A 24,697-nucleotide genomic window follows, 5' to 3' on the forward strand; every position below is an offset into this window, starting at 1 on the left:
GTGTTCCTTTTCACAGTATTATTTCACTGTGGAGTCTAAAAGAGTAGCTCTTTATCAATGGAAACAAATCTATGACGTCACGTACGTAGGCTTTAAAAGTAGGTAAGCAAAATCACGTGATTGAAACTCTGAAGCATGGAAGGCTGAATAACCGAAGGCAGTCTAGCAAGCTGACGTGTCATGCGCCAGGTGTCTCTTCGGTCACCAGTCGACGATGAGGCGAGCCGAGCTGCTATGTAAGTTCCACTTCTAACGCCAAATTTTATATATTTCCCTATTAAATCCTGGCGAAACTTAACGGCATTGCTTTCACCGGGAACCATGACAGCTCGCTAAAAGCCGTTTTAAACCGTACGAGTCTTAATTGTATTCTTTTTTAACTGATATTGACACGTGGCGAACGCCGCGGCTTTGGACTTCTCATGGGCCGTAGCGTTTGTGTATTATCTTGCTGCTTCATCACGTAGCTATCAAACGACGATGTTCGTAATGCCATTTTATAGACTGGGAGACATCCCTATTCTCGATCCTACTTGATTAAACTGGCGTTTATGAGCGGCGCGACTGTGCGGTGACGCCGGCACTTTTGCCTGCGATGCCGGTGCTCTGTCTGCGGTGCTGCGATATCTGTAGAAGGCGTTCCGCGTTCCGCGTCCCAGCGAAAGCTGGTCGAAGTAGTAGCGTCCACATTTTATGCAGCCGAACCAATTCGCTGTGTGGTTGCAATAAACATTACACGGCGCGTGCGTTTATTTCTGCGCCTATGTTTAGAGTGTGATGTGCGTTGGCGATGTTTGCGTGGCATAGTGCTACCGAGATCACACGGCCGTACCTGCACAACACAAGCAATATCCACTTCATAACTTTTCCTCGTTGATTTACTGAGATACCTCGCTACTCTGCTCTTTTCAAACGCGTCGCGCAGATTTTCTAGGTTATTTCGAGTGTTGTGCATCCACTTGAAAAAAAAGTGACTTTTGTTAATTGCTAGTTACAGCAATGCAACGCAATTTAATGTGTGCCATCATCCAGAGCTTTGCGTGCAGCTCATCGAGTGCAGTGAAAAGTCAGGAAGTTTCCACAGCATGCAAGGCCTGCGAATTTCAGTTGTGAATTTTCTTTTAGTTAAATTTCCCGGCAGCATATGAACATTGCAAGGTCTGGGTTCAGGCTCGCCTTATTGACAGACATTTGAACTTTAGGTTGCGTGCCCGTGACTTTCATGACCTTGCTCGAGTAAAACAAATGCTCCAACTGTTTTCAAGTTAATCACACCTAAAATAATTTTTTTATGCGATTTTTGAAGTTTTTATGGGTGGCAGCTCACCCATCGCCGATCTAAGATGTCAGGAGAAGTCATCTACAAGATTAGAAAATGACTGCGGCAAGAAAGCCTCAGATTAACGTGGTTCTTGTCGACTTGCCTCTTCTCCGTCCATAACCAGAAACGCGCGCTATCTGGCATACAGGCCCACAATTGCCCACGAAACAAAGTTCACTATTGCTGTTGTGCAGTGAGTGGGCTTTCTTGATCGTAACTATTATATGCCGTGCATCATGCAAAAGATATGCTGTTTGCTGCAGACACGATGGCAGAAGTATCTGCGGACACGTCTGAACCACGTCCAAACATGTAGGCAGACATGGTCTATATGGCCAAAGTGACAGGACCGCCATACAAGGAAAGATTGTGCCTCGTACAGCCTCCGCAGACTCTCTCTTGTACAGTGTACGAGCAAGTGTGACCGCGGCTTAACATGCCTTCTGGCCCATGTAGATATTTGTGGCTCCAGTCACTGTTTGTGCTTTCATGGCCCGACGTTTGTCTTGCAGCTTTACCATGGCTCCTTCTGGTGGCCTTGTATGGGGCCCAGCTGTGCAGCACCCTGACCCTCTCCACATACTTTGGAGCGGAAGATAGGGCCCGCCTCAAGAGCCTCTTTACTTCCAAAAAGGCGCTGGCAGACCTTCAGTCGGCACACTATGCCGCCTTGGGCCTCAGCCTGCTGGGCGAGAAGATCGCCAACCCACAGGTGACAACCCCTTTGTGCTCGGGAACCGCTGGCCGCGATGTGTTCAGTACCAACTACTGCCCGTTACAGAGGGAATAACCGATACCATCCTTCCATCTATCCATTTATTCATGGTCCTAGACACTTCCATGAGGCGTGCGTGGACATGCAAATGGCAGTCATGTATACATGTTTATGTCTTGTATCCAAGATGGGATGGCACCCGTACCATATTCTGGGCCATAGCATGTTCTAGACATGGACATGCACGCATGAACTTCCGTATCTGTGGCCTTCAGTTCCACACATCTCGTGGAAAGTTATCTTGGGGAATAGCTGGTAAGAAAGGGACCCCAAGTTTAGTATTGTTGATTATTTAGTATGCTTTAAGACAGGCACCTGAGACTTGGCGGGGAATCACAATTTAACATTAGCGACATTTTTTTTGTCTCCGCAGGACTACTGCAATGTCTTGAAGACTGTCGACCAGAAGAACTTGGAGGCCTTGTTCCATGCCACTTCCGGCAGCAAGGCCCTTGGCAACTGTCAGGTGTGTCCTTTTGGTCGTTTGCTTCCTTCTTCCTGCTGTTGACTCATGTGCTGTGCTAACATCTATTTGAGAGTTTGGTTGTTCAGTTACTACTGAATTACAAAACGTGTGTAGAATTAGCCTTTAAAACTATGAATACTGCATTCTTTTAAACCTTTCAATGGATTGAGGAAAGACAGCATGCATGTTGACAAGTCGTCCTCGGCTTAACTGTTCTGTGACCTTCATTTTATCTGTAGCACTGCATAAATCTATGACATCACTCAGCAATTTGTGATTTTCCACAGGTGCAGCTGAGTGGTGAAAGTAAGCCTCTAAATTTGTGTGTACAAGTGAGAAATCTGAATACACCAACCAAAACAGATGACCAGCGACTGCTATGTTAATTATCTTAACGCAAAAAAAAAAGGTAACAGAGAAAAGTAACAATCTGAATTTCCCATCTAATGGTCTTTTTGGACAACTAATGCCTCAAAACCTAATGAAACGGCTGTTTAGTTTCCTGAAAAACTGGCTTGGTAAGGCATGCAGTAATAGGAAGATTATATTTCTTATTTATCATTCTTGACCAATGGGATTGTACATCCTGAAGTTTAAATTTAGAAAACATGTCCATCATAATGAAAGTCCTGTAAAAAACCAACTTTCAGCTTGGAAAAAAATTGTGATATGTAGCTTACTAAATGTCTGCGCAGTTTGGCACAACTTTCCTCATACGACTTGGGCGGCAGAAATTTCCTATGCATGTCCACAGGACATCCGTGTCGTGTTGAGACATCTTGAGGACATCCTCAGAACCATGCGTGATGCCAGGGTGCTTCAGTGCACCAAACAACTGGTCTAACACTCCTTGCACTTTTCTCCATAGTTGGCACTCATCGAGGGCAAGTCTACTTTGGAGGGAGCGCTCAAGGATGACTCTACTGTGCCCCAACTGTACCACGCTGTGCTGAGTCTCAAGGCTCTTGGCAGTGCCGGTGAGAAGGGCTTTTGAGACGCGGCTCTGGTGAGCTCTCTGTGCTCTTGGCAGTGTCTGATTCTGAATTTTCTTTTGGGACGTGATCCAGTGGACGCTGCCAAAGTGAGCCAGCTGCTTCTGGCTGCATTGAAGAAAGACGACAGCATGATCAAGTGAGGCGCCACTTTTATCTGGGCTTTGTCCATTCATCCTCCGCGGAGATACGTGAAATTCCAATAGTTTGGGGTTATGCCGGTATGGCCGTACACCAGTACAAATTCGTACTGGCACACTGTTGTGTAATCACTAATCTCTACCGTGTCAGGCACATCAAGAATCCCAGGTTAGCGTTGTACTGCTCTATAAAAATTGCTCTTCCTTAGCACAGAAACACCAGAATTTATTATAGGGTAGACTTCTTACTGTCTAAATACTAGGGTTGTGCAAATATTAAAATTTTCTGATAGTAATTACGAATAATATGTAATTTGATATTCGCTTCAAGATGAACTGTGATATTCATATTTTTCTAAGTGTTGATCTCACCGGGTTAGCTTTGTTGAGCATGTTTCTCATCGAGCACCGCTGCACTGCGGAGAAGCAACACCGCAGGAGCTTGCTTTCGCGGGTATTGCTTCACCTCAGTGCACCGGTGCTCGGTAAGAAGCTCACTCAACGGGGCTAGCCCACCACAGTCAACACTTAGAAAAGTACAAATATTGCAGCCGAGTGCTTAGGGGGGAAGCACACTTTCAAAGCAGGATGGTGCACGCGCGCGCCTGGCGTATGCATTACTCGGAGATGTCCTGACAATGTGCGTCCATCATTCGTGATTGTCTTTTTTGCTTTTCTGGAATTCAAGATGTAAGGAAGGATATTTGCATATAACACGGAGATTAATAAAGCTTCTCGATTAGGTATAGCTGGGCATCTCTTGGAGGTTTTATTTTATGCCCAATGCATCATTTACATGTCATCCCAATGTAGGCATTGGACTTTCTGAGGTCACAGTTTGTTACTATAGTAGTTTAAAATTAACTGGTGGCTTATAAACGGGCAAGTGAAAGCTTGGGAACAACATTTAGGAGTTAAACTGGGTTTTCGCTTGCGTGATGTATGAAAGGCCTCGAGGAACTATTCAATATTCAAGTAGAAAATATTAGACCAAAACGACTATTCGCATTGAATTTGTTTCGCACTCAAAAGCCACTATACGTGCATGCCTAACACCCATACAACATTAATTTTTAGCTGTATCTTGATGTAGATTGAACCATCATATGCAGAATTGCATTTTATGAAAAACACAGCTGACACATTTTTTCAAAGTGTCGCCTCATTGTGCTCTCCCACCACTTACTTGTGGTGGCACGAAGTATGCTCAGACTGAGGGGAAAGAGCGTCGTGTAGGGTGATGCGTAGCGTGTGGGCATGCTATGCGTGCAAACACACACAATTGGTCAGTGCAACTGTCTGGCAGGTGGCATTGTGTCACTGCAAGCTTTGTTTCCCACAACCGCAAAGCCTAATTTAGCTTTTGTTAGAATGCAGTTCTGCATTATAATATAGCTTTGTTACTGCGTTATGGCCACCTGTCATGAACAGATGTTTCCCATAGCATTGTACAAAAAGAGAAATCAATAGACACACTTTCAGTGCACCTTGATTGAAAGATGGTTCGGCAGAAATCCATTTCGTCGTTGCTCTGCAGCTGCATGCCTTTTGCCCCATATACTGCTGTCACGTGATTGCAATTTTTGTTTCACAAGATCACGTTAAATTTTTGGCTGGAGCACCCCCAGAGGTTGGCTCCCCTGACTGCATGCACTGAAGTTTAGAATCTCTGCCTTAGAGCCCCGCTGTGGCCTCCACAAAAGTATCTTTGGTTTTAGTTGCTGCCAATGAAAGTGTAAAAACACTTATCACGTTCACCACAGCAACACGGAGCCGACCCCTTCCCCTGTGTTTGCAAGACCAGAACCCTTTTAACTTTGACGAGGTGTTGGTGCAAATACAGTCGACTAACCTCTCTCGTTTTGTCCTCGCAGCCTCGGCTACGCCTTCCACGTTGCGTCGGTCCTCGGCGGAAACGTCACACCTTTCACAGATCGGATTGAAGATGCTGTCGTTCAAGCGGATGAGGTTGGCGGAGATCTGCTACAGGTATGGCAGAGTTTACATGTCCTACATGATGTGCTACGTGATGCTGAACAGCGTTAATTATTAGCATTGATTCCTAAACTAGTAGGTTCTTGTACAAATAGTGATTCAAATTGAATAGCACTGCATCATTAATACACTTTCTTTATAGTTCAAGGAAAGGCCTAGGCATACCGACTTTCTCTGTAGTGTGGAAGCTAAGAACGAAGCTGCTCTGTTTGTTTCGAAGATCCATTCATACACCTTTGAGAAAAGTCTTAGTGGGTTTTCTCACGCATCTACATTTCTACGCCTCTGTGTTGTTCGTTTCTTTTACTCGTCCGTTGTTTTTAGCGCTTTTACCCTCACAAACAAAGATCTAGACCAGCCTTTTGCTAGGATTGAATTTTAGACGTAGCATTGTTTTATGCAAAGTTAGTTGCAGCCGTTCATTCCGAACACGAAGAGAACAAACGAGAGCCAAGTTTTACAGCAGCCACGGTAATTGGCTCGGTTTACCGAAGGTATCCTCGACTCTTGGCTCATTCAGTTTGTTTGGCGCGTTTCAGTTCGAAGGCGGTCTCAGCGTGACGGCCACCATCCTGAGCGGTGTCTACCGTCTGGCCGAGGCGGCCAACAAGGCACCGGCCGTCAGCAAGGTGGGTCAAGCGTCCTCCTCTTGTTTTAGACTTTTCTTGAGTGTTGTCTATAATCGGTGACACACTACGAATCCGATAAAAGCTCTGCTTCCAGCATGTGCTCGTTTCGTAGCGCCAAGCTCTGGCTGCGCGTGCAACGAAGTGTTGTCAAATGCAGAAAGCTCATGCTGGAGGCAGAGCATGTACTGCATTCCCAAAAAGACCAGGAAATGATTTTTCAATTTCTTGATTCTTAGCTTTCCTGCTCAACTCACAAATCGCACATCAAATCGCAAATCGACGATTACGTCGGACTGGCTTCGTTCAGCGTCCAATCAAAGTTTATGATCTCGTCGGCATTTGCTGTAGTGAATGCTTGCTGGCGTTTGCACTTGTTGAAAGCGTCGATGCAAGTTACGAATTGGGGAAGCCTTGCGATTTGTTTTCTGGGCTTACCTGTGTGGCACCGTACGTGACACTGTAAACAACTTTATTTTTGCGAGCTCGGTATTTTGCGAAGTTTGCAGCACGTGCGTGTCGGGAATGTTTCACGGGCACAAATTTTTGCAATTTGAAGTGATATGCTATGTGGCCGTCACCAAGGTCTGTCGTATATTCGCAAGATCGAGTTTACGTAATATCTTTTGAGTCACGAAATTCGCGAGAAATGAGGTCTTCACAAAAAATAAGTTGTTTACACTATGTGATGGACAGGTAGCGTTGGTGTAGCTTGCTGCGACCTGTTGCGAACAAGTGCGCGGAGATTGACACTTAGGGAATCCTTTGCTTTTAGGAGCAAGTACTCAAGTTTGCCAACTACCTCCTGTCACGCAAGAATGTGCAGACGGTCAAGGGAGCTGCCATTCTTTATGACGTGCTGAGGCTACTCTCTGTCAGCAGCAAGGTAAGCACTCCGTTAGGACACGGGTTGGGTTGGTCTCACATAGAAAGGTATCCTGCCTACAACACGATCCCAGGGTTTAGCCATGTGCAACAGAAGTGTGAAAAGTCGCAAAGCAACGTTTTATTGGATTAATGGTTAGTATAGTGCCCAAGTATTTTCTGATGTTTCGTACACCTAGCCGGCATCTTGGAATCAAAATAAACTTTTTTTTCACAATGTTAGCTGAAATGTGGTATTTGTAACACTGCAAAAGTGACGACATATGTTGTATTTGGGCAGTTACAAGAAGTTTGATGGTGTGAAATGAATGCAGTAAAAACACACTCCAGCTGAACAGGAAAAAAAAATGCTCAAAATATTTTGCTTTTTAAACTGCCTCCTAACCCGCAACTTTTACAACACACGACGTGGGGAAATTAGAATGTTGGTTTTGACTTTGACTTCATTTGTTATTTTCTCAATTGCTATTCTGAATCTAGTGCTTGTAAATAGCATGCTGAGAAGAGAAAAGCCTGGGTATTTCGAAAGTTTAGTAAGTTTGGATAGCTGGATAAACTCCAGAAGCTCCCCTTGAACCAGCAACAGACTATAGTGGCCGAACTTCTAGATAGCCATGTCTCACGCAACCGACATGTGCGCCTTGCAGGCATTATTTTGCTTTTTCTCTCGGTCTAATCTTTTTTTCACCGGAACGGTACCTCCCGCCCCGACAGCACCACGTGCCCGTGGCGGTGACTGTGTCTGGTTCGTCGGCCCTGAGTGCCAGGTCTCCCACGGTGGTCGTGCGGCTGACCGACGTGTTGGGCGCACCCCTGGCCCCGGTGTCCCTCCTGCTGAACAGCGCAGTGCGACTCAGCGACGGCCAAACGGTGCTGGAGAGGAAGCCTTTCGCACCTTCCAAGGAAGACAAGTGGGTCTCGTCTTTACCGCTGTCTGTGGTGTCTTAAGGCCTGTTCACACATGCAGCGGAGCGTTACAAGCATACCGCTTAGCTTGCGCTGAGCGCATGCTGACGGGAGCGTCCACCAGCTTTGTATCGCACCGTCAACAGTGTTGCTCATGTCAGACGAAAAGAAGCTGACGACACGTGAGTAGCGCTACATCAGCGCTTCGCTGCATGTGAGAACCGGCCTTAATGCACACGTTTAGGAAGAGGAAACCTAACCGACGAGGTTGCCAGTTGGGAATTGTGTCCGTCCGTCCGTCCATTTGTTCTCTCGCTAAATGAGTGTATTGTAACTTGCGTCTGCTTGCGATTTCTTACGACGAGAGAAGACGCCGGCACTATCTATGAGGCGATGCTGAAACTGTGTTTCACTAGAGTGAAGGTTTTGTGGGGTTTGCGAGATTGAATGGATTTACTGTGCATGAGAAACGGTTGTTTTTTGATGTTGTAAAAACGTTTTTCGAAGTCACAAAAGAAGGAACAGTGTACTAAAAAAAAAATTAGCAAATACTATACGGAAATTTCTGGTGTTCCACAGCCACCCGACAGATGGCGTCAGTGTGTGCTCTCGTCGTAAGAGATCCTAAGTGGCCTTAGGCGGTCCTAAGCGGTTACAAATGTGCGAACCGGCTTCAACCCGCTTTTTGTTAAAGACCAAAAGGCGTTTGGACGACACGATACAGTGCTGGTGTTTTCTGTGGCTTACCGACTTCTGAAGTGTGCAGACTTGCTGTGCTAATTGTCACCTCAGAAAAAAAAAATGTGGGTGTTGTCCACGGTCTTTGCACTGCACGAACCGGTTCTCTCGATATCTAATTGTCGGAGAAAGAAACAACGCTTTCTGGGTGTTTGAAACGTGTGTGTTTTAAACAATGAATGACTGATCTGAAGTGCAGATATAGGTACTATCTTAATTCACCACAAATGGGGGAAATTAGCAACGCTCAGCTAGGAGCCAAACTTGTTTTATGTGAAAATGACTATCGTTGGGATCAAAAATGAAAGCCGTTTACAACTCCCTGTAACGCCGAATTAGAGCGCAGCTCTTGAGGAGGAGGGAAGGTTACTGGGGGGTGGGTCAAGTGACCGCGGGGGGTCACGTGACCTTGTGGGAGTCACGTGACCTTGTGGGAGTCACGTGACCTTGGGGCGTCACGTGACGTCGGGGGGTCACGTGACCTGGGGCCACGTGACGATGCCGATGACGTCGTCAGTGACGTCACTGATGACGCCATCAGTGATGATGATGATGACGATGCGGATGCCGGTGACGTCACCAGTGACGTCACTGATGACGTCATCAGTGATGATGACGATGCGGATGCCGGTGACGTCATCAGTGACGTCACTGATGACGTCATCAGTGGCTATGACGTCAACGGGGGGTCACGTGACCTCGGGGGGGTAACCCTAGTAACCCTTGTGAGGGCAACTCTCGTGACCCTCGTGAGGGTAACTCTCGTGACCCTCGTGAGGGTAACTCTCATAACCCTCGTGACCATCGTGAAGGTAACCATTTTGAGGGTAACTAACCCTCGTTACCCTCGTAAGGGTTACGAGGGTAAGTAACCCTCACGAGGGTTACTTACCCTTGTGAGGGTTACCCTTTTGAGGGTAACTAACCCTCGTAACCCTCGTGAGGGTTACGAGGGTAAGTAACCCTCGTGAGGGTAACCCTCGTGAAGGTAACCCTTTTGAGGGTAACTAACCCTCGTAACCCTCGTGAGGGTTACGAGAGCAAGTAACCCTCGTGGCCCTCGTGATCCTCGTGAGGGTAACCCTCATGAGATTAACCCTCGTAACCCTCGTAACCCTCACGAGGGTTACGAGGGTTGCGGTTACGCCGACGCCGACGGCAATGCCGACGGCGACGCCGCTCAAGCCGGGAACGGGCCCCTAAGAGCTGCGCTCTAAAAGCTCCTGGCTTGTCAACACCTTTCAGCTTCACCGATCACTACCGGCACCTGCTCGACAATCATTACTAAGTTAAGGGAAATACTGTGTATGCACAGGCTGATTTGATTTGGATCGTTATTTTAAATACTTGGTTGGGATGGGTATGTGTGCATCAACTCCACTCCTGAGCTGAGAACTTGATATGTTCACACTTCTGTACAGTCGTCTTAATTTGCCAACATTGAATGATTGTAACGGTTTACAGACCAACTTTAATTGGATGGTTCCATAAATGACGTTAGCCTTTCGCTGTTATTAAGACAGAGAATCTCTCTTGTGTTTTTTTTTTTTAAGATGGGGCTGGTTTATTTGCTCACTTGGGTCGTAAAAAATCTTTTTTTTTAGCAAAGGGGTTGCCTCTCTGTGACTTCAAGGGGGGTCCTTTTTAAGTTGGTGACCATATAATGAATCTACTTTACACTACCAACAGTAGTGTAAAGTAGTGCCGTAATCCCTGTGAGTTCAGAATGTGCGTAAGGTTCCGTTCTCTGTTGCAGAACCCTGTACGTGTACAACTTCATGTCTGGCAAGCCTCGCCGTGGGTTCTACAAGCTCAGCCTGAACGCCGTGCCTGTCCAGGCCGATGCCCGTCTGCTCGGAAATACAAATGCCGAGGTGAGGCCGCCTTTTAGTTCCACCTCGCTGGTCGAGATGGACATGGTATCAGCTCAGGTCGGCTCACTACTGATGTGACAAGAGGGCGGGTTTCTTATTCGAGTGACCGTCCACCAACATGCCGTCTGCTAATAGGTCGTCACTAGGTCTAAAGAGTGGCTGGACAAACCCCTCCCACAAATCTTTCTTCTTGCCATAATCGGTAGTTTTTACCTCTCCACTCTCCTCCTCCTCCTGCTTTTGCTCTGCCAAGTTGGGAAGAGTGGAGGGCTTTTTGGGAGGGGCTCGTCTTTGTTCCGTGTGTCTTAGCAGACCATGGCAGACGTCTGTTAGCTTGTCGTCTGCTAGCGGGGTGGCGTGTGACTGTCAATCGAGGCAGATGGGCCTCACAATGCCAACAAAATTGATTTGCGAGGTCTTCACAAAAAATCCTTACAGGTGCTAAAGAGATTGGTCGGGCCGAGAGGTCCAGGAAACAGTTGGAAAGCCTGGCACTATGCGTACTAAAAGTGCATGCATAGAAAATGGCTGAAATCATTTAGTCCTGAACGTAGTTGTGGGCTCTGGTTTAGGCCCCTCATGTGGTACTTGGGTGCTGTGTACCTTCTCACTTCAATACTTCTCGCTCTCAATCATTACAGATCCAAGTCAAAGTCCTGACCGAAGTGGAGGTGGTTAACCTTGAGGTCGGCACGGCCGATCGTGACCAGACGGCGGCTCCCAAAATGGACGTGTGAGTGCCTCAGATTTGTCTCCCGTAGTGAGGCTGCCCACGCTGGCCAAAGTTCTAGGAATCCAAGCACAGTCGGCATGTTTGGTACCTGAGGTTTCCAAAGCTTCATTGGCTGCCAGTTTTTTTACGTAGAGTTATGTTTTTTTTTACGCTTGGAAGGGGGTGCAAAGTTGGGAGGTCGATGTCACGGAAACTTGGTCACGGAAGTGACGTCACACTGATGCTGCCGAGAACCGCGCAATGCGCAGAGGAGTCTTTCCTTATCTGCTGGCTTGCTCGCCTCAACGCAATGCGCTCCTGTCAAATTGCAACGGCAATAGACGCCGCTCCGGCAGCCGTGATTCCACAATCGTCGCTCTGAACAGCAGCCGAGCTCGCGTGCTCTGCGGCACGGGCATTTCACGCGACTCGGCGAAACGTTGAAAGCAATCGCACATAGTTTCTCATGTGTGCCTTGGAAATGGTGGCGCAGGGGGCTGCACATCTGCCTCTGCCGAACTCCGAGCCTCGGGTGTTCGCTTCTTACATGCTCGACATCGTCATGCGGAAGGAGCCCGTGGATGTTTATACAGCTGCGGCCGTAGTTCTGCGGAGTAAACCTATGCGCTGACCAATTTTTTTTCGTGGGTCAAAGTGATCGTTTTTGCACGTACTCTGTAGGGAAGTGGATTCTCGGGCTGATTTCGATTCATATTTAGGCGTCGTCAGAGAAAGGTGGTGCCTAATAGCCACGAATAAATGGTGCACGTTAATAAATGCCAAATTAACTGTAGAGCGTGTTGGTAAAGTTGAATTGACTCTGAAAGAATAAACAACAAACTCGAGACATGGACGTTTGTTTTATTTTTAGATTTTTTTTTCTTTCTTTGTCAAGTTAAGTTAATAAATGGCATGCAGCATTTCTAGAGCTCATTTTTTGACTTGATGGCAAGTTCACCTTCGGGTGTGAAGGAGGTAGGGAGCAGAGCAAGGTCAGAAAAGGACTTCATTGGAGTCAACTTGGATAGTTTTTGAATTGTGCGGTACAAGACTCCGTCTAGTTTGGGATCTTGGGTCAGTGTTGTTTCTAACTTCCTTAGTCAATTTTAAAACTTCCATAAATCCTCCAAGATGAGCACTAACAATATACATTTTACCGCTTGGTGCGTTTTCTCACGCAAAAGATATTTTGAGATATCTGACTTTAAGCTAACCAGTGATTACCGTAAGCGTCTAAGCCTGCTTCAGGAGATTCTCGCTTTTTTTTTCTTTTTTTTTCTCACAGGGTGCAATAGCATGTGCTTGCAAACTGAGCAAAGACTTTGTGAAACCGAACCTGCGGCCTTCTGAAAACTTCCATTTCATTAAATCGAGGCTAGAAGGTATGGGGTATGGGATGGTAGCGGGGTAGAAATGTGAAAAAGAATTTCCTTAGATTGCTAATTCTTTTTAATCTATGTTCGTGGTCCCAGGGTTTTGCGTCACCCTCCCAAATATGTCCCCTTCTTTATCGTCAAGCGTCGTGCATGCTTGCCTTGCAGGGTTGCGTTCAAGGGCAAGCTGGCTCAGACACTGGAGGCGGACCACCACCAAAAACTGGTGATGAAGTTCTCGCTGAAGGACAAGTCCAACGCGGACATCATGACGGCCCAGCAGGCCTTTGTCCACCTCCAGCACCAGGAGACCAAGCGGGAGATAGTGTTCCTTGCCGAGCCCGACAGCTCCCTCATCTACCGCTTCGACCTGGTGAGGGGAACCCTGGCAGACCTTTCTCAAGTGACTGGCGCCGTCTGGGGTTTGTTTGTGAACTGCAAATGGAGGGCAGCCCCAATGTGTTTCCGCCCATCGGAACACGTTGGCATCGTGACGTTGTATTGGTTTTTTCACACCTTTTTGTGCCCTAGATTTTCGATGCTCTACAAAGAATTGTCAATAAAGACGATATACGCACGAAGGTAGGTGCTGACGACGCTGGTCGTGCGGAACGGCGCTCCGAAAATGGCAACGGCAGGAAGCAAGGCCGGGGGGAAGGGTGTATGAACGATCAGAGGCTTACTGGAAAAGGTCCATTGCAACTTAACGCCATATTTGCTCGAGTAATATTAAGTCGTAATAATAATAGTGATGATCTTTGTTTAAGGTGCTCTCAAACGCTCACGGCTATTTGATCAGTGCTCCTCCACAAGAATGCATGCAATAAGTAAGAAAAGACACTCGAGACACACTTGTAAAAATTAGTTCAAAACACGAAAAGGAAGGTTAGTAGAACATGCAAATCGCTTGACAGATTGTAGAACATGGAGGCGTCTATTTTAAGATCTGCCGTTGCACTACTGTTGTAAAGCATGTATCTGAAAAAGAGGCAAAATACCTAGTAGAGTGGAAGTTGACATGAAGATTACCTTTGTGTAGGAGCTGAACCCAGTTGATAACACCATTTGCTACCTTATGTACAACAACTAAGTCACAAACCTTGGACGAAGTTCTCTTCGACAAAAGTGAAAGAAAATTTTAGTGGTAAATATTCACTCGTAATAAAAACGGGCACACTGTTTATGAACAAAGCCTGCCTGTCCACTTTCCTGCACAGCATGTGGATAGCCAATCATCGCGATCAACAGTAGGAGCCTTGTAACCTGGTGGGCAGAGATGACGTTCTCGTGTGAAAATGCTATCTGCACAGATGACAGTTGTGCTGTGCTTTTTACCTTGAACATGACGATTGGCAGTGTCTGTGCTCTGTGGGATAGTAGGAAAAAAAAGTGTGCTCATTACTTGAGTTAACACTAAATTGCAAGTGGGAATGGGGGACAGACAGGCACGCTCTTTTGGAGTTTGCATTTAGAGTTGGCAGTTCTTCCACTGCTGAAAAGTCTAAATTGCCATTGCAAGTGATTCACTAGCCTGACCAAAAACCCCAGTTTGTGCCCAGATAAGTCTGGTATGGAAGTCTGTTTTCATGCATGTTTGTTTTTCTTTCTTGTCAGGATTTGCACCTCAAGGCCAAGGAAATGGGTTACCTGTCTGGAAAGTATGACCTGTCCCTCATCATTGGGGATGCTGTAATTGCCAACCCCCTCAAGTGGACTTTGGTAAGCGCTGGTTTTTTTGGGGGGCTTTTTGTTAGTAGATTACACTGCTCCCAGCATTTACTGAAACACACTTCGAACTATGATGGACTCATTGCTCTAGTATAAACAACCGTATCGGTCTCCATAGAATCATATTTGTTGTATTTGTTTTTCCCAAGAAAAGATGGGGGATCAATCTGTTCCAACAGCTTGTGTTCTCTTCCCCCAGTTTTTGCATCATAATGAAAAGTAAAGTTATTGTTATTAAACATTTGTGCAGTATTTTGAATATAAATATACTGTGGCTCTAGTTGCTGTTTGATTGAAGGTTGTTGCAGCAAAAAGATGCTTTGATGTTGAGTGAATGTGTTTGTTCCCAACAGGCCTCACTCGCACTCAGCTTCCCCCCAAACCCAAGTCCTCCGAAGGACACCGTCGACATTCACGCCCCAAGGCCGGAAATCAAGGTGCCAAGTCCGAGTTGCTTTTTTTTTTTCTCGCGCGTATGTGAAGTTAAGCTTGTAGATCTTAGCATGGCAGTGATGTGATGTGGAATTTGTGACCTAGCCATAAGGTAGCAGCCTGCTAGAACAGCTAACTTTGGTTGGCAACTCTGTGCCACTCCTTGAATGTAGTCTCCAGTACAAACACATGCTTAAACTTGACACAAACTAGATCTGAACTAGAAACAGCTACCCTTTACTTTAGTTTGTTTAAATTGGTGTGCATTCTATTACTACTGACCCCGGGCAGACAGTAGCTTCGTTCGATTTACCTGCACCGGTGCAGAGAAGTGTAGGGGGGTGTATTTCCGATCGTATCTCAATTCACGCACCAGAAGTACACTGGCCAACACTTTCCTGCACCGGTGTAGGAGGTGCAAGTAAATCACTCGAAGCTAGTGTTTACAAGGTGAGTCTCACTAGCGAGTGCCCGATGAACTCGTCTTGCAGCCATGCAGGGGTGGAACGGCTGCGCCATTTGCGCCATTTTGCGCCAGACGCATTTGTCTGCGCCATCCTGCGCCATTTTGCGGAAACTGCGCCACTGCCAATAGCTTGCGCCATTATGCGCCAAATCGCACAACGTGCGCCCAAGAAAATTGTATTTTTTCTTGGTTTCGGTTTCTATCGACTCGACTGGCAACAATGAGCACGTTTAGCTTGGTCGGCCCTGCAATCCTTTGTTCTGTTTATTCTCCCTATGTATCTCGAGTCGGAAGCGCGCCTAAAAACTCGGGGATCGGATTCCAAGCGCTACACCACCTGCATGCGACTGGATTGTTATTCTTCAACCATCAGTGATTAAGCAAGTCGGCCGAGGTGAGGTCGAGTCGGTAAGCGTCAGATTGCCTGAGGCTCTGCGGCCCGGGATCCAGAAGTCAACCAGTGGAAAAAAAATGAGCAAAAGATTCCGTTTACTACTTAATCGTTATAAGTTGGAACCGCATTCCCGCAAGATAAATTGTGATTTGATAGAACTGGAAACGCTGTCCGATCCGAAATTTTGCCGTCCAGCAGCTCTCACGCGAGCGGTAGATCTGCTCGGCGTACTTTAACCTTGCTCTTGTTAATCGCTTTGAATACAATAACTCTGTTAATCGTAGTCTGCTGCTTCGATATTGAGTTGCACGATAGGATGAACTCGAAATTTGTTGCCCTGTTCCTCCACGCAGCGGCACGTCCGTTGCTTACGCACGTCACGTGGTTCGCACATATAATTACTATGTCGAGCATGTGTGGGTTGATCGATAAGCAGTGCTGGTTTGCATCTTGAGCAGCTGAAAGCCACTCAGAAAATATCAAGTACATTATCTTCAGAAACGTATGGTACTTGCGTTTTGGCTCTCATTAAGGCTCACAAAGTTCCAAGTTTTCGCATCTGTTACACTGTTATGTGTTATCCCATCTACCTAGGTTCCTAACCTCTCATGTTCATCTGTGCTGCTAAGCACTATTGAAATTGCTCCCGTGCTCGTCTAAGACACGAGCTGAAGTGCAATGAAAACTGATCTGAGCTGCTCCTAGCCTGCTCCAGAATGTAGTTTTAGCTGCTCCCAACCTGCTCCAAAACAGCGGTTTCAGCTGCTCCCGTGACTGCTCCCAAATACATTTGATGAGTTCCACCCCTGCCATGTCAAAAACAAATTTCTGGTGAGCCAGCCTTGCTTGAGCGGTAGCACCTGTTGGCAGGCATGTTTATTGCCTGCTGGTGAGGCAGAAGCACGCAAGGCAGGGGTTTCAAACTCATTCGGCTGTGGGAGCCAGATAACCCATTCCCGAAAAATGGAGGGCCGACGTAGAGAAAAACACAAAGAAAAGATTATTCAAGATTTTCTATACACGGGACCTCTTGCTCTCTGCCTTCCATAAACTCGCTGTTTTAGTGGTGACATCTTTCACCAAGAGGAACATACACTTTGTGTGTCTTTTGCTAACCTCAGTGGTCCCGGGTTTGTGTTATGTCTAAACTTCAGCTCGTTTGCGCCCTGACTTTCTGTTTAACATGCTTGCATTTTTTAAGCACACTGTTGTTGCCGTGTTGCTGATCTATCGCTATGCTAGAAACTAGAGCTCATAGATTAATCTTTGGAATTAGCTCCTACTGAGCAAACGTTCGTGCAGCTGAGATGAGACCTCGTGCTTGTAGGATGGTAGTGGGATTGGCATATAGGTGATTTACATTAAAGAAAGCTGAGAAGCAAAAGTTGGAATGAAACAATACCCGGTTGCAAAGAAAACGAAATAGAGAAAAATATCTGGGCACATTACAAGAGCAGAGCTACATTTCGAGCATAAATGAATAGACGACAGGAGGACATTATTTATGATGCATATAGCGCTTGAGACATGGGAACGAGGTTTTGTATCTTGATACTTAAGGGCCGCTTCCCAGCGAGTTTCTGGTCGCGTGTTTGAGACTTATGATATAAGGTTACAAAAATGTTTCTGTTATGAATGCCAGCACGGTTGATTAAATGTTTGACTAGTCTATCTCTTCCCGGAGAGAGGACTACACTCGGTTGCCACGGCTGATTTTAGGACAGAAAGACGAAAAATAATATGTCACCAGTGCAGTAGCCAACACAAGATAACCGTCGTGTGTCGCTTACAACGTGTCCACTTTCCCCTGATGGCCCCCTCTCTTGCGTCACAGCATCTGTTCAGGGAGCAAGAGAAACGTCCGCCAGCGTTCCTGTCCAACGCCTTCTGCGGCCTTGTCCTTGCTCCCCTGCTGCTGCTGTTTGTTCTGGTAAGTGCCGCACGCAGACGCGGTCGCCATCATCGTTATCAGCGTCTCGCCAACCTCGGGTTTCTGGACGACCGATGCCAGTTTTTGTTGCGACAACTGTACCGGCAGCTATGTAGACAAAGGAAACGACCTGCACGTACAGTTGGCCCGCCTTGTTGAGGATAGATAATTGCAAGCATGGCACCTCACTAGTGCCCCATGCGTGCAAGCATGTGCGGCGTGCGCGTGAACGTGGTTTTGCCAAGCTTGTAATTGGACGCAGTTGCTTGCACAAGTAGTGACATGGTGGCGGCCAGATGCCTTGCTTGCTATTGTCTATGCTCGGAAAAAAACTTTCTTGCGCGTTTTGAAAGAAGGGAAGAGCGCGGTTTCACAGCTTTGATCGGCGCTTGTGCGCCCATGGCTTTGAGCGCATAGCTACAGAAAACTGTCCCCAGTTAGAGTAGTTCTTTTAATTAAGGTGTGGTTTCGAGGAAGAAAGATAGCTATACATTTGCTTGCCTGGACCTGTAGTTTTATTAAGACGATTGACTCAATAAATGCTTTACTTGATGTTTCTTTTCACAATCAAACTGTCATTTCTTGTAATGTTTGGTGCTTAGTAATTGACTTAGTAGGTGTTCCATATGGTTATCAGCTTCATTAATTCCGTTTTCCCTCGCGTTGTTTCGACAGTGGGGCCGCATCGGAGTGAACCTGTCCAACTTCCCGTTTAGCCTGAGCACCGTCCTGTTCCACTTGGGACTTGCAGGTGAGCCCACTTCGGAGGTTGCTCTTGCCAACATCGCCCGTGACCTCTACAACCCCTGGAATCAAAGCTTCCCTTCCCACGAAAAAAAAAGATGTGTTTGTTGCGAGGATTTCGAAATATAGCTCAACTACCCGTGGTATTCAAAATCGGGGAAAAAATTCCCGGTTCCTTGCTGCGTCCTGCAGAGGAACCGCGGCAACGGCCGAGGCGGCGCGCACGTTCCTGTGCACGCAGTCGCACTAAATGCTAACCATGACTTCTTGTGAGGACACAGTGTCATCATGGTATCATGCGACACCATGGGTCGTGGTGTTACACGATACCATGACGTCGGAACGCCTAAAGTCTCGCAATGTCGGGTCAGATGACCTTAAATTCTCCGCCAGATCAATATGTTCCAATACGACCGTTTGACGTCTCCTGAAGAAATTCAAACAATCCTTCCTTAAATACTGCATTCCCTGCTTTGTGCATAGGGTTAATATAATAATAATCTAGACCAGTAGTTTTCAACCGTTGATGTTTTGCGGACCCTTTGTGGATTGGTGGAAATGATGGAGGGTCCCGTTCGTGGTTAGGAGAAGGGAAAGGTATAGGTTAATTAGGATTAGGATTTAATGCATGGATATTACTAAGGGGTAGTGTGAAGTAGACGAAAAAAACTCTCCCGAAAATTGGAACATTCTGAAAAGAGAGAACTTTTATTGCTGGGCAGGGCTTTGCAGACCCCCATTTGAAAACTGCTGATTGACACCGGTGATTCTCAGTCACTGATGTTTTGGGGACCTCTTCTAGATCGGCAGAAGTGATGGGGGACCCCATCCACCGAAGGGAGGGGGGTATTGGACTATTAGAACGACAAAAGTATAAATGTAGATGCATGCAAACCAACTTCAAGGTTCTGAAACGGAAACTAATCAATCCTATTCATTCAGTGCACAGGGTTTGATCTACTATGTAACTTTCTAAAACATAAAAAAAAAAAATAGAAACGATTTGCTTGGCTTGATTGACGGCTGAGGGCTTTGGGGACACTAGAAAGACCTTCAGGGACCTCAAAGGGTCTGCGGACCCACATATGAGAACCACCGATCTAGACTCTAGAGGGAAAGGTCTCATGCATTTAGGCCGCTTCGAAACAGCAGGCCATAGACGCCAACATTGGTGGTCTTGATGAGACCACATTGCTGATGATGCTTTTCTGTAGCAGGAAGACAACACTTCCAAGGCCTGTCTCTAGACTTTTTTCTAGATTTAATTTGCATGTGAACACCGGCGTCGCCCATTGTATAGAGTAAAATAGAAGTTGACAAGCATTCCTGCAACCTCAACCTGTCGCGCAAAATGTTAACCGAGTTAAGGTTCGCGGCAACACTGTTAACAGAGAGAGAGAGTTAGGCCGGGTGTTTTGTTGTTTGACGGCATTGGCTGACTAGAGGGCTTTGTCTTTGACACAAGTGCCCATCCACCGCCAGAGGCGGCCTTGGGCCTGTTTGCTGCCCCTGGCCGTAAGAAAGCGGTGGTAGATTAATTTGAGGGCATTTCGGAGCGAGTGGACAGCAGCGTATGCCTTGCTTTTGTCCCTGACTGCTCTCAAATGTGCCCACAATTGGAAAAAAAAAAAAAAAAAAGCCTGTGGACAATTTTTTGAGGCAATGCTGTCAAAGCCATGCACATACGTTGTTTCGTTTTTCTCGGTTCACAGACTATTTTCAAAATTTATGAGACTGTTACTTTATAATGTTCTGGAAATATTGCTAGTTTCATTGGCACGTTTTTGTGGGTGTCAAAACATGTTTCAACACTAAAGTTGCAAAAAGAGGCGTTTCTGCGCATGCGACACATTTACAGTAGATTCGCTCGGATCACAGAGTCGCCTTCGAAAGAAATGTGGACTTGTTTCACCGCATTTTAAGAGCACACATGTTTTTTTTTTTAGAAACTACTGGCTAACGAGGTATGCAAAACGCGATCGCTACGAACAATTCTGATATGATTTCAAATGCTGTCTAATGTGCGGCATTTTTGAAAAGTTCTACAACTGGAGTGATTCACTAGTAATATTGCTCTGGACCGAGGCCTAAATTCCAAAACCACTTGCGCGTGTGAAGTGCGATAAATAACACAAACAAGCGATCGCCTTCTTTTTTTTGTTTTGTTTAAACTTTAATGCTATTATTAATACTAGTAGTATTACGGTAGTTTGTGCAACGTTTGCATGTGGGACACCATATGTTAGATACTAAAGTTTTGTATTCAAAACACTTTGATAACACTTCGCTGCACGTACAGCCAAAGCCTAGCAGAAGGCACTGAATACGTGTCGGAGCTGGAGCACTGACTGGTTTCTAACCCGTCACTGACTGTGGCTCATAGCATTCATTAGCACTATGCCGTACCAAGTGTTTCTGCGAATGTCTTTCAAAAATTTCTAAGACCAGGGTGTTTTAGAAAAAGAAAATCTTTTCGGAAGCAGACTGCCAGCCACTGCAGACATCAAGGATTGCAAAAGGAATACTGATTGGCTTAATTAATAGTGACCTAAGATTGACTCGTATACTGCGACATCCCGGGAAATTGACCACCTCAAACCGAAAGCAAGTCAAGTGAAAATCAGGAATGGGATAACGTTTGGTAGGAGATTGTGCCAAAAATGGGGTGTGGGTTATCTTTTGGGCATGGGGCATCTCTCGGGACATTACGGTAGGGGTTTTCGACGACGCTCGGCAAGTTTTTAGTTTGAATCATACTAAGTTTATTTTTGCTGACTAAAAAGTGAATTATTTGATTTTAGGTTATTATTTAGCTAGTTGCTATGTTTGTTTTCAATCCCCGACGTCCGCCGTGGCTGGCGGTCTGTTTTTGGGTTTCTTGCGTTTCTCAATCACCCTAGTTTTAGGAACTCTTAAAGGCCTTCGCAGAAGCACCTGGAATATGTGTGAACAAACGTTTACTGGCCAGGATCAGTGTATGTGCGTTTGGTCGCTGATCGTCCTCCTGCGATCTCATGGCGTCTGTGCAGCCATCTTCGGGCTGTTCACCTGCTTCTGGCTGAGGCTGACCATGTTCACCACCCTCAAGTACCTGGCTGCCCTGGGGGCAGTCACCTTCATCTCTGGACACGGCATGCTCACCCGACTCACCCAGATGAAGTGAGCACCGACAGCCAGCCGCGGGCCCGGGGGGTCTACCCTCACGTTGAGAGCAGAGGGCGCGAAGGAACAGACCCTTTTCGAGCAGACCCGTCAAGCAACACTGGCGGTCGTCGTTTCTTGCGCACGAAGCTTCCGATTAGACTTGAGTCCTTGCCCAGAACACGCGGCATGTGTTCTCAATATGGGCCGAGCCGTATTCACGCCAAACGCTGACTCTGCCCTTGTGTCCAATACATGCTCCGAGTGCATGACCAAGCAATGGTGGACTTGGATAGTTGGCGCAGCATCTCCCAGGCGGTGCACTCCTTTGAAAAGGGTCTATTGTGACACACAGAGTGCAGTTCCAAAAGTGGAGAGAGTCTGTGGGGATAGAGCACCTGCTGAAGTAATAGGGGCTTTATCTTCAAAATGCGTCGCTCGTTGGGGGAAATCCCGGAAAGGCCGGTTTACGGTCTGGCATAGGGATCGGTTAAAAATGCAGCGGAACTTCTTGCATTTTTTTAGGGCATCGCAAGGAAAAAATTTATGTTGGTAATCTGTAACGCCCAATAATGCATTTGGGAGTCGGTAGAGGAAGCTGAAGTCGATCAGGGAATTTCAGTTTTTAAACACCGTATTTTCGAGGCTACAGTCCGCGCGCAGTGTAGACGGTAATTACACGGTAACTTAATTGGAAATGATTGACGTAAGTTTATACAAATTTTGTATGATAGGCACATTGGCCGTCGTCGCTTTTATCGCGACAATAATCTACTGGTAGACCCCTGTCTGTTGCCGTTGCACGGTCGAAGGACTGAAAGTGGTGTGTGTTTTCTGTGCCAAGTTGTACGCGGCAGTATTGACTCGCAGAGTTGTTGATGGCGCTGAAATTTTCTGTACTGTTGGGGCGAAGTTCCAGGTGCCGAGACACCTTTTATCCTGATGTGCAATCCCCATGACGTGTTTGCAACAGAGGCACAATACATTGTCCGTTCAAGTGGACATTTTTTTGTAACTTGCCTGTTTTATTACTCCCTCTTCTTTTTTTTTCTTTTTTTATTATGACAGGACAGTGCACTGCTGCCCAGGCCACATGATTGTTGGCAGTCACTTATATAGAAGACATCTATCTATCTATCTATCTATCTATCTATCTAGTCTGCAAGGGCAGATTTGGGTCAAAAAGAAAAGTTTTTGCTTAGATAGTCCGCACCTGTTGCATAGTTCGCTCCTGGTCTTTAGTCGACACGAAAATCATCTCACACATGGCATACCTTCACAAATGTCTACTTTCTTAGCTCACAAAGAAGCTCAATCCGTCACATCTCGTTGTAATGTATGATCTTGAAAAACAAAATTCCTGTATAGTCCGTACGCATAGATAGTCTGCAGACTATAGCCCAGAAAACATGGTACCTACTTTTGTTATCTTTGTGGATTTCTTAAAGAGAGCATATTAATGAAAGCAAGATATGGTCATGCAAGTGCTTTTAGTTTGGAACTGTCAGTGCTATTTTGGCGTGTCCCTTGGACAGAAAAAGGAAAAGAAATCTTGGTAATTTTTTTGTTTGAAGCATAAATCAAACTTTTAATGTGTTTAATCAAAAATAAATTTGCCCCGAGAGTTTTTACTGCTTTATGTCACAATGTAAGGTAGTAACGATACATTCCCAACTTGATTTTGCCTTTAGGTTTGCGCAAAGAAATGAATAGTATCTCACTCTTGTTCAATCCACCCCTTTCTGTGGAAGTGCTGCCCCCTGTCGGAGACTTAGTTCGAGGATTTCTTGGTTGGAAACTCGAGGGAAGATATGAAACTACTTAGTCTACTAGGTAACTTTGGGGCAAGAGATAATCCACAATAGGCACAAAAGCAATGTTTCGGGAGCTTAATCTAGGTCGACGTAGTTCAGTGGAGTCAACAGGATCTAGCGTCGTGACTCGAAGGATAGTTCGCACTCCCTCGTACTACACCCACGCTGCTTCACATGGAAAGACTCTCAAACCGGGAGTTTGGGAGAGGGTTAATTCTGATGTTTTGCCCTTTGCTTTCTTCACAGAGCTTAGGCAAATGTTCCTCAAGCCCCACCAGGAGCAGAAGGAAGGACGAGCATCATCCAGTCAATTTTTTTGTCTTTTCCTTTTTTGTTTTGTTTTTCAATTTGCATGTGGGAAACGAAAGAGGGGCAAGAGGTGCGTGCATGAATGTTCACACTTTTCATCGCCACCGCGTGTCATCATCCAAGTCGTCATCAAAGTGAAGTTCTGGAAGTCTGTGTTTTTTTGTTTGTCTTTATTTGGGTAAAGATTTTTTTTTTTTTTCGTCTTGTCACTTGTTGGCTACATTCCTTTGTCCAGAATTAAAGATATTGCCACTTTCCCTTTTTTTTCTTTACCATCAAGAACTTTTTGATAAGGTACAGCACTGTTCTTTTGTTACTTTAGACCATGTGAATAAAGCTGTTCTCACCCGTGGACTTGGCAACCTGTCTCACTTAGTGTTGTCACACAAGTTATTTGGTGACGGGCCCAGATTTTTCATTTAACAGTTGGACGTCAAAATTAACTTTATTTCTGGGTAACCGTCGAAATTTCGTGTCGCTTGAAAGCCGTTAGCAAATGCACATTCATGCTGTCGGCAGTGAATGTCATCATGATGACGATAACACCTCGTCGCGTGAGCTCCGAGTGTGCGCCTTCTGCCAAAGCGCAGTAGAGGGCCGCAAGTGCATGCTGAGTGGCGGCCATCTGAAGGAGACCACTCTTGTGTTGGCGACTTTTGTGTTGCTCCAAGTGTGCACCTGGATTTTGCCATTGGGAGGCAACAAGCAAATTGCAAAGTACATGGACAAGGTGGTAGTTGCTGGCTCAACTGGCATTTCCATTTTTTTTAATTAGAAATTAGTAGAATTGAAAAGACGTAAAAGAAATTGTGGTGGCTTAGCTCGGCTATGCCAGGGTATACGTAGCGTGAGCTTATGCGCATAAAATGAGAGGATCTATCAAGCTGCTTCGGTGCAGCGTCAGACTTGGCTACTGCGCAACGAAGGCGCACAGCT

General features: G+C 46.1%; 1 protein-coding gene across 1 annotated transcript; it reads left to right on the plus strand.

Annotated features, from left to right (window-relative positions):
- Window positions 1-122: 122 nt before the first annotated feature.
- Window positions 123-24,115, plus strand: LOC115324651 (dolichyl-diphosphooligosaccharide--protein glycosyltransferase subunit 2). The gene is made up of 18 exons (XM_040218180.3): window positions 123-236; window positions 1,834-2,033; window positions 2,470-2,562; window positions 3,431-3,539; window positions 3,630-3,693; window positions 5,569-5,683; window positions 6,229-6,318; window positions 7,091-7,201; window positions 7,915-8,111; window positions 10,601-10,718; window positions 11,360-11,451; window positions 12,972-13,176; window positions 14,418-14,522; window positions 14,885-14,968; window positions 17,658-17,753; window positions 18,429-18,504; window positions 21,527-21,656; window positions 23,699-24,115. The coding sequence occupies exons 1-18, from the start codon at window positions 215-217 to the stop codon at window positions 23,703-23,705; spliced, it is 1,914 nt and encodes a 637-aa protein (XP_040074114.3). The 5' UTR covers window positions 123-214; the 3' UTR covers window positions 23,706-24,115.
- The last annotated feature ends 582 nt before the right edge of the window (window positions 24,116-24,697 follow it).

Source organism: Ixodes scapularis, unplaced genomic scaffold, assembly GCF_016920785.2.
Source record: "Ixodes scapularis isolate PalLabHiFi unplaced genomic scaffold, ASM1692078v2 PGA_scaffold7__128_contigs__length_106722199, whole genome shotgun sequence".
In the NCBI taxonomy this organism is placed as follows: Eukaryota; Metazoa; Arthropoda; class Arachnida; order Ixodida; family Ixodidae; genus Ixodes; species Ixodes scapularis.

Bases quoted from the DNA above. Each gene is read 5' to 3' on its own strand.
- LOC115324651 (XM_040218180.3), top strand. From the start codon at position 215: ATGAGGCGAGCCGAGCTGCTAT. The intron at 10,719-11,359 runs GTGAGGCCGCCT...CAATCATTACAG, and splicing joins TCGGAAATACAAATGCCGAG to ATCCAAGTCAAAGTCCTGAC. The intron at 14,969-17,657 runs GTGCCAAGTCCG...CTTGCGTCACAG, and splicing joins CCCCAAGGCCGGAAATCAAG to CATCTGTTCAGGGAGCAAGA.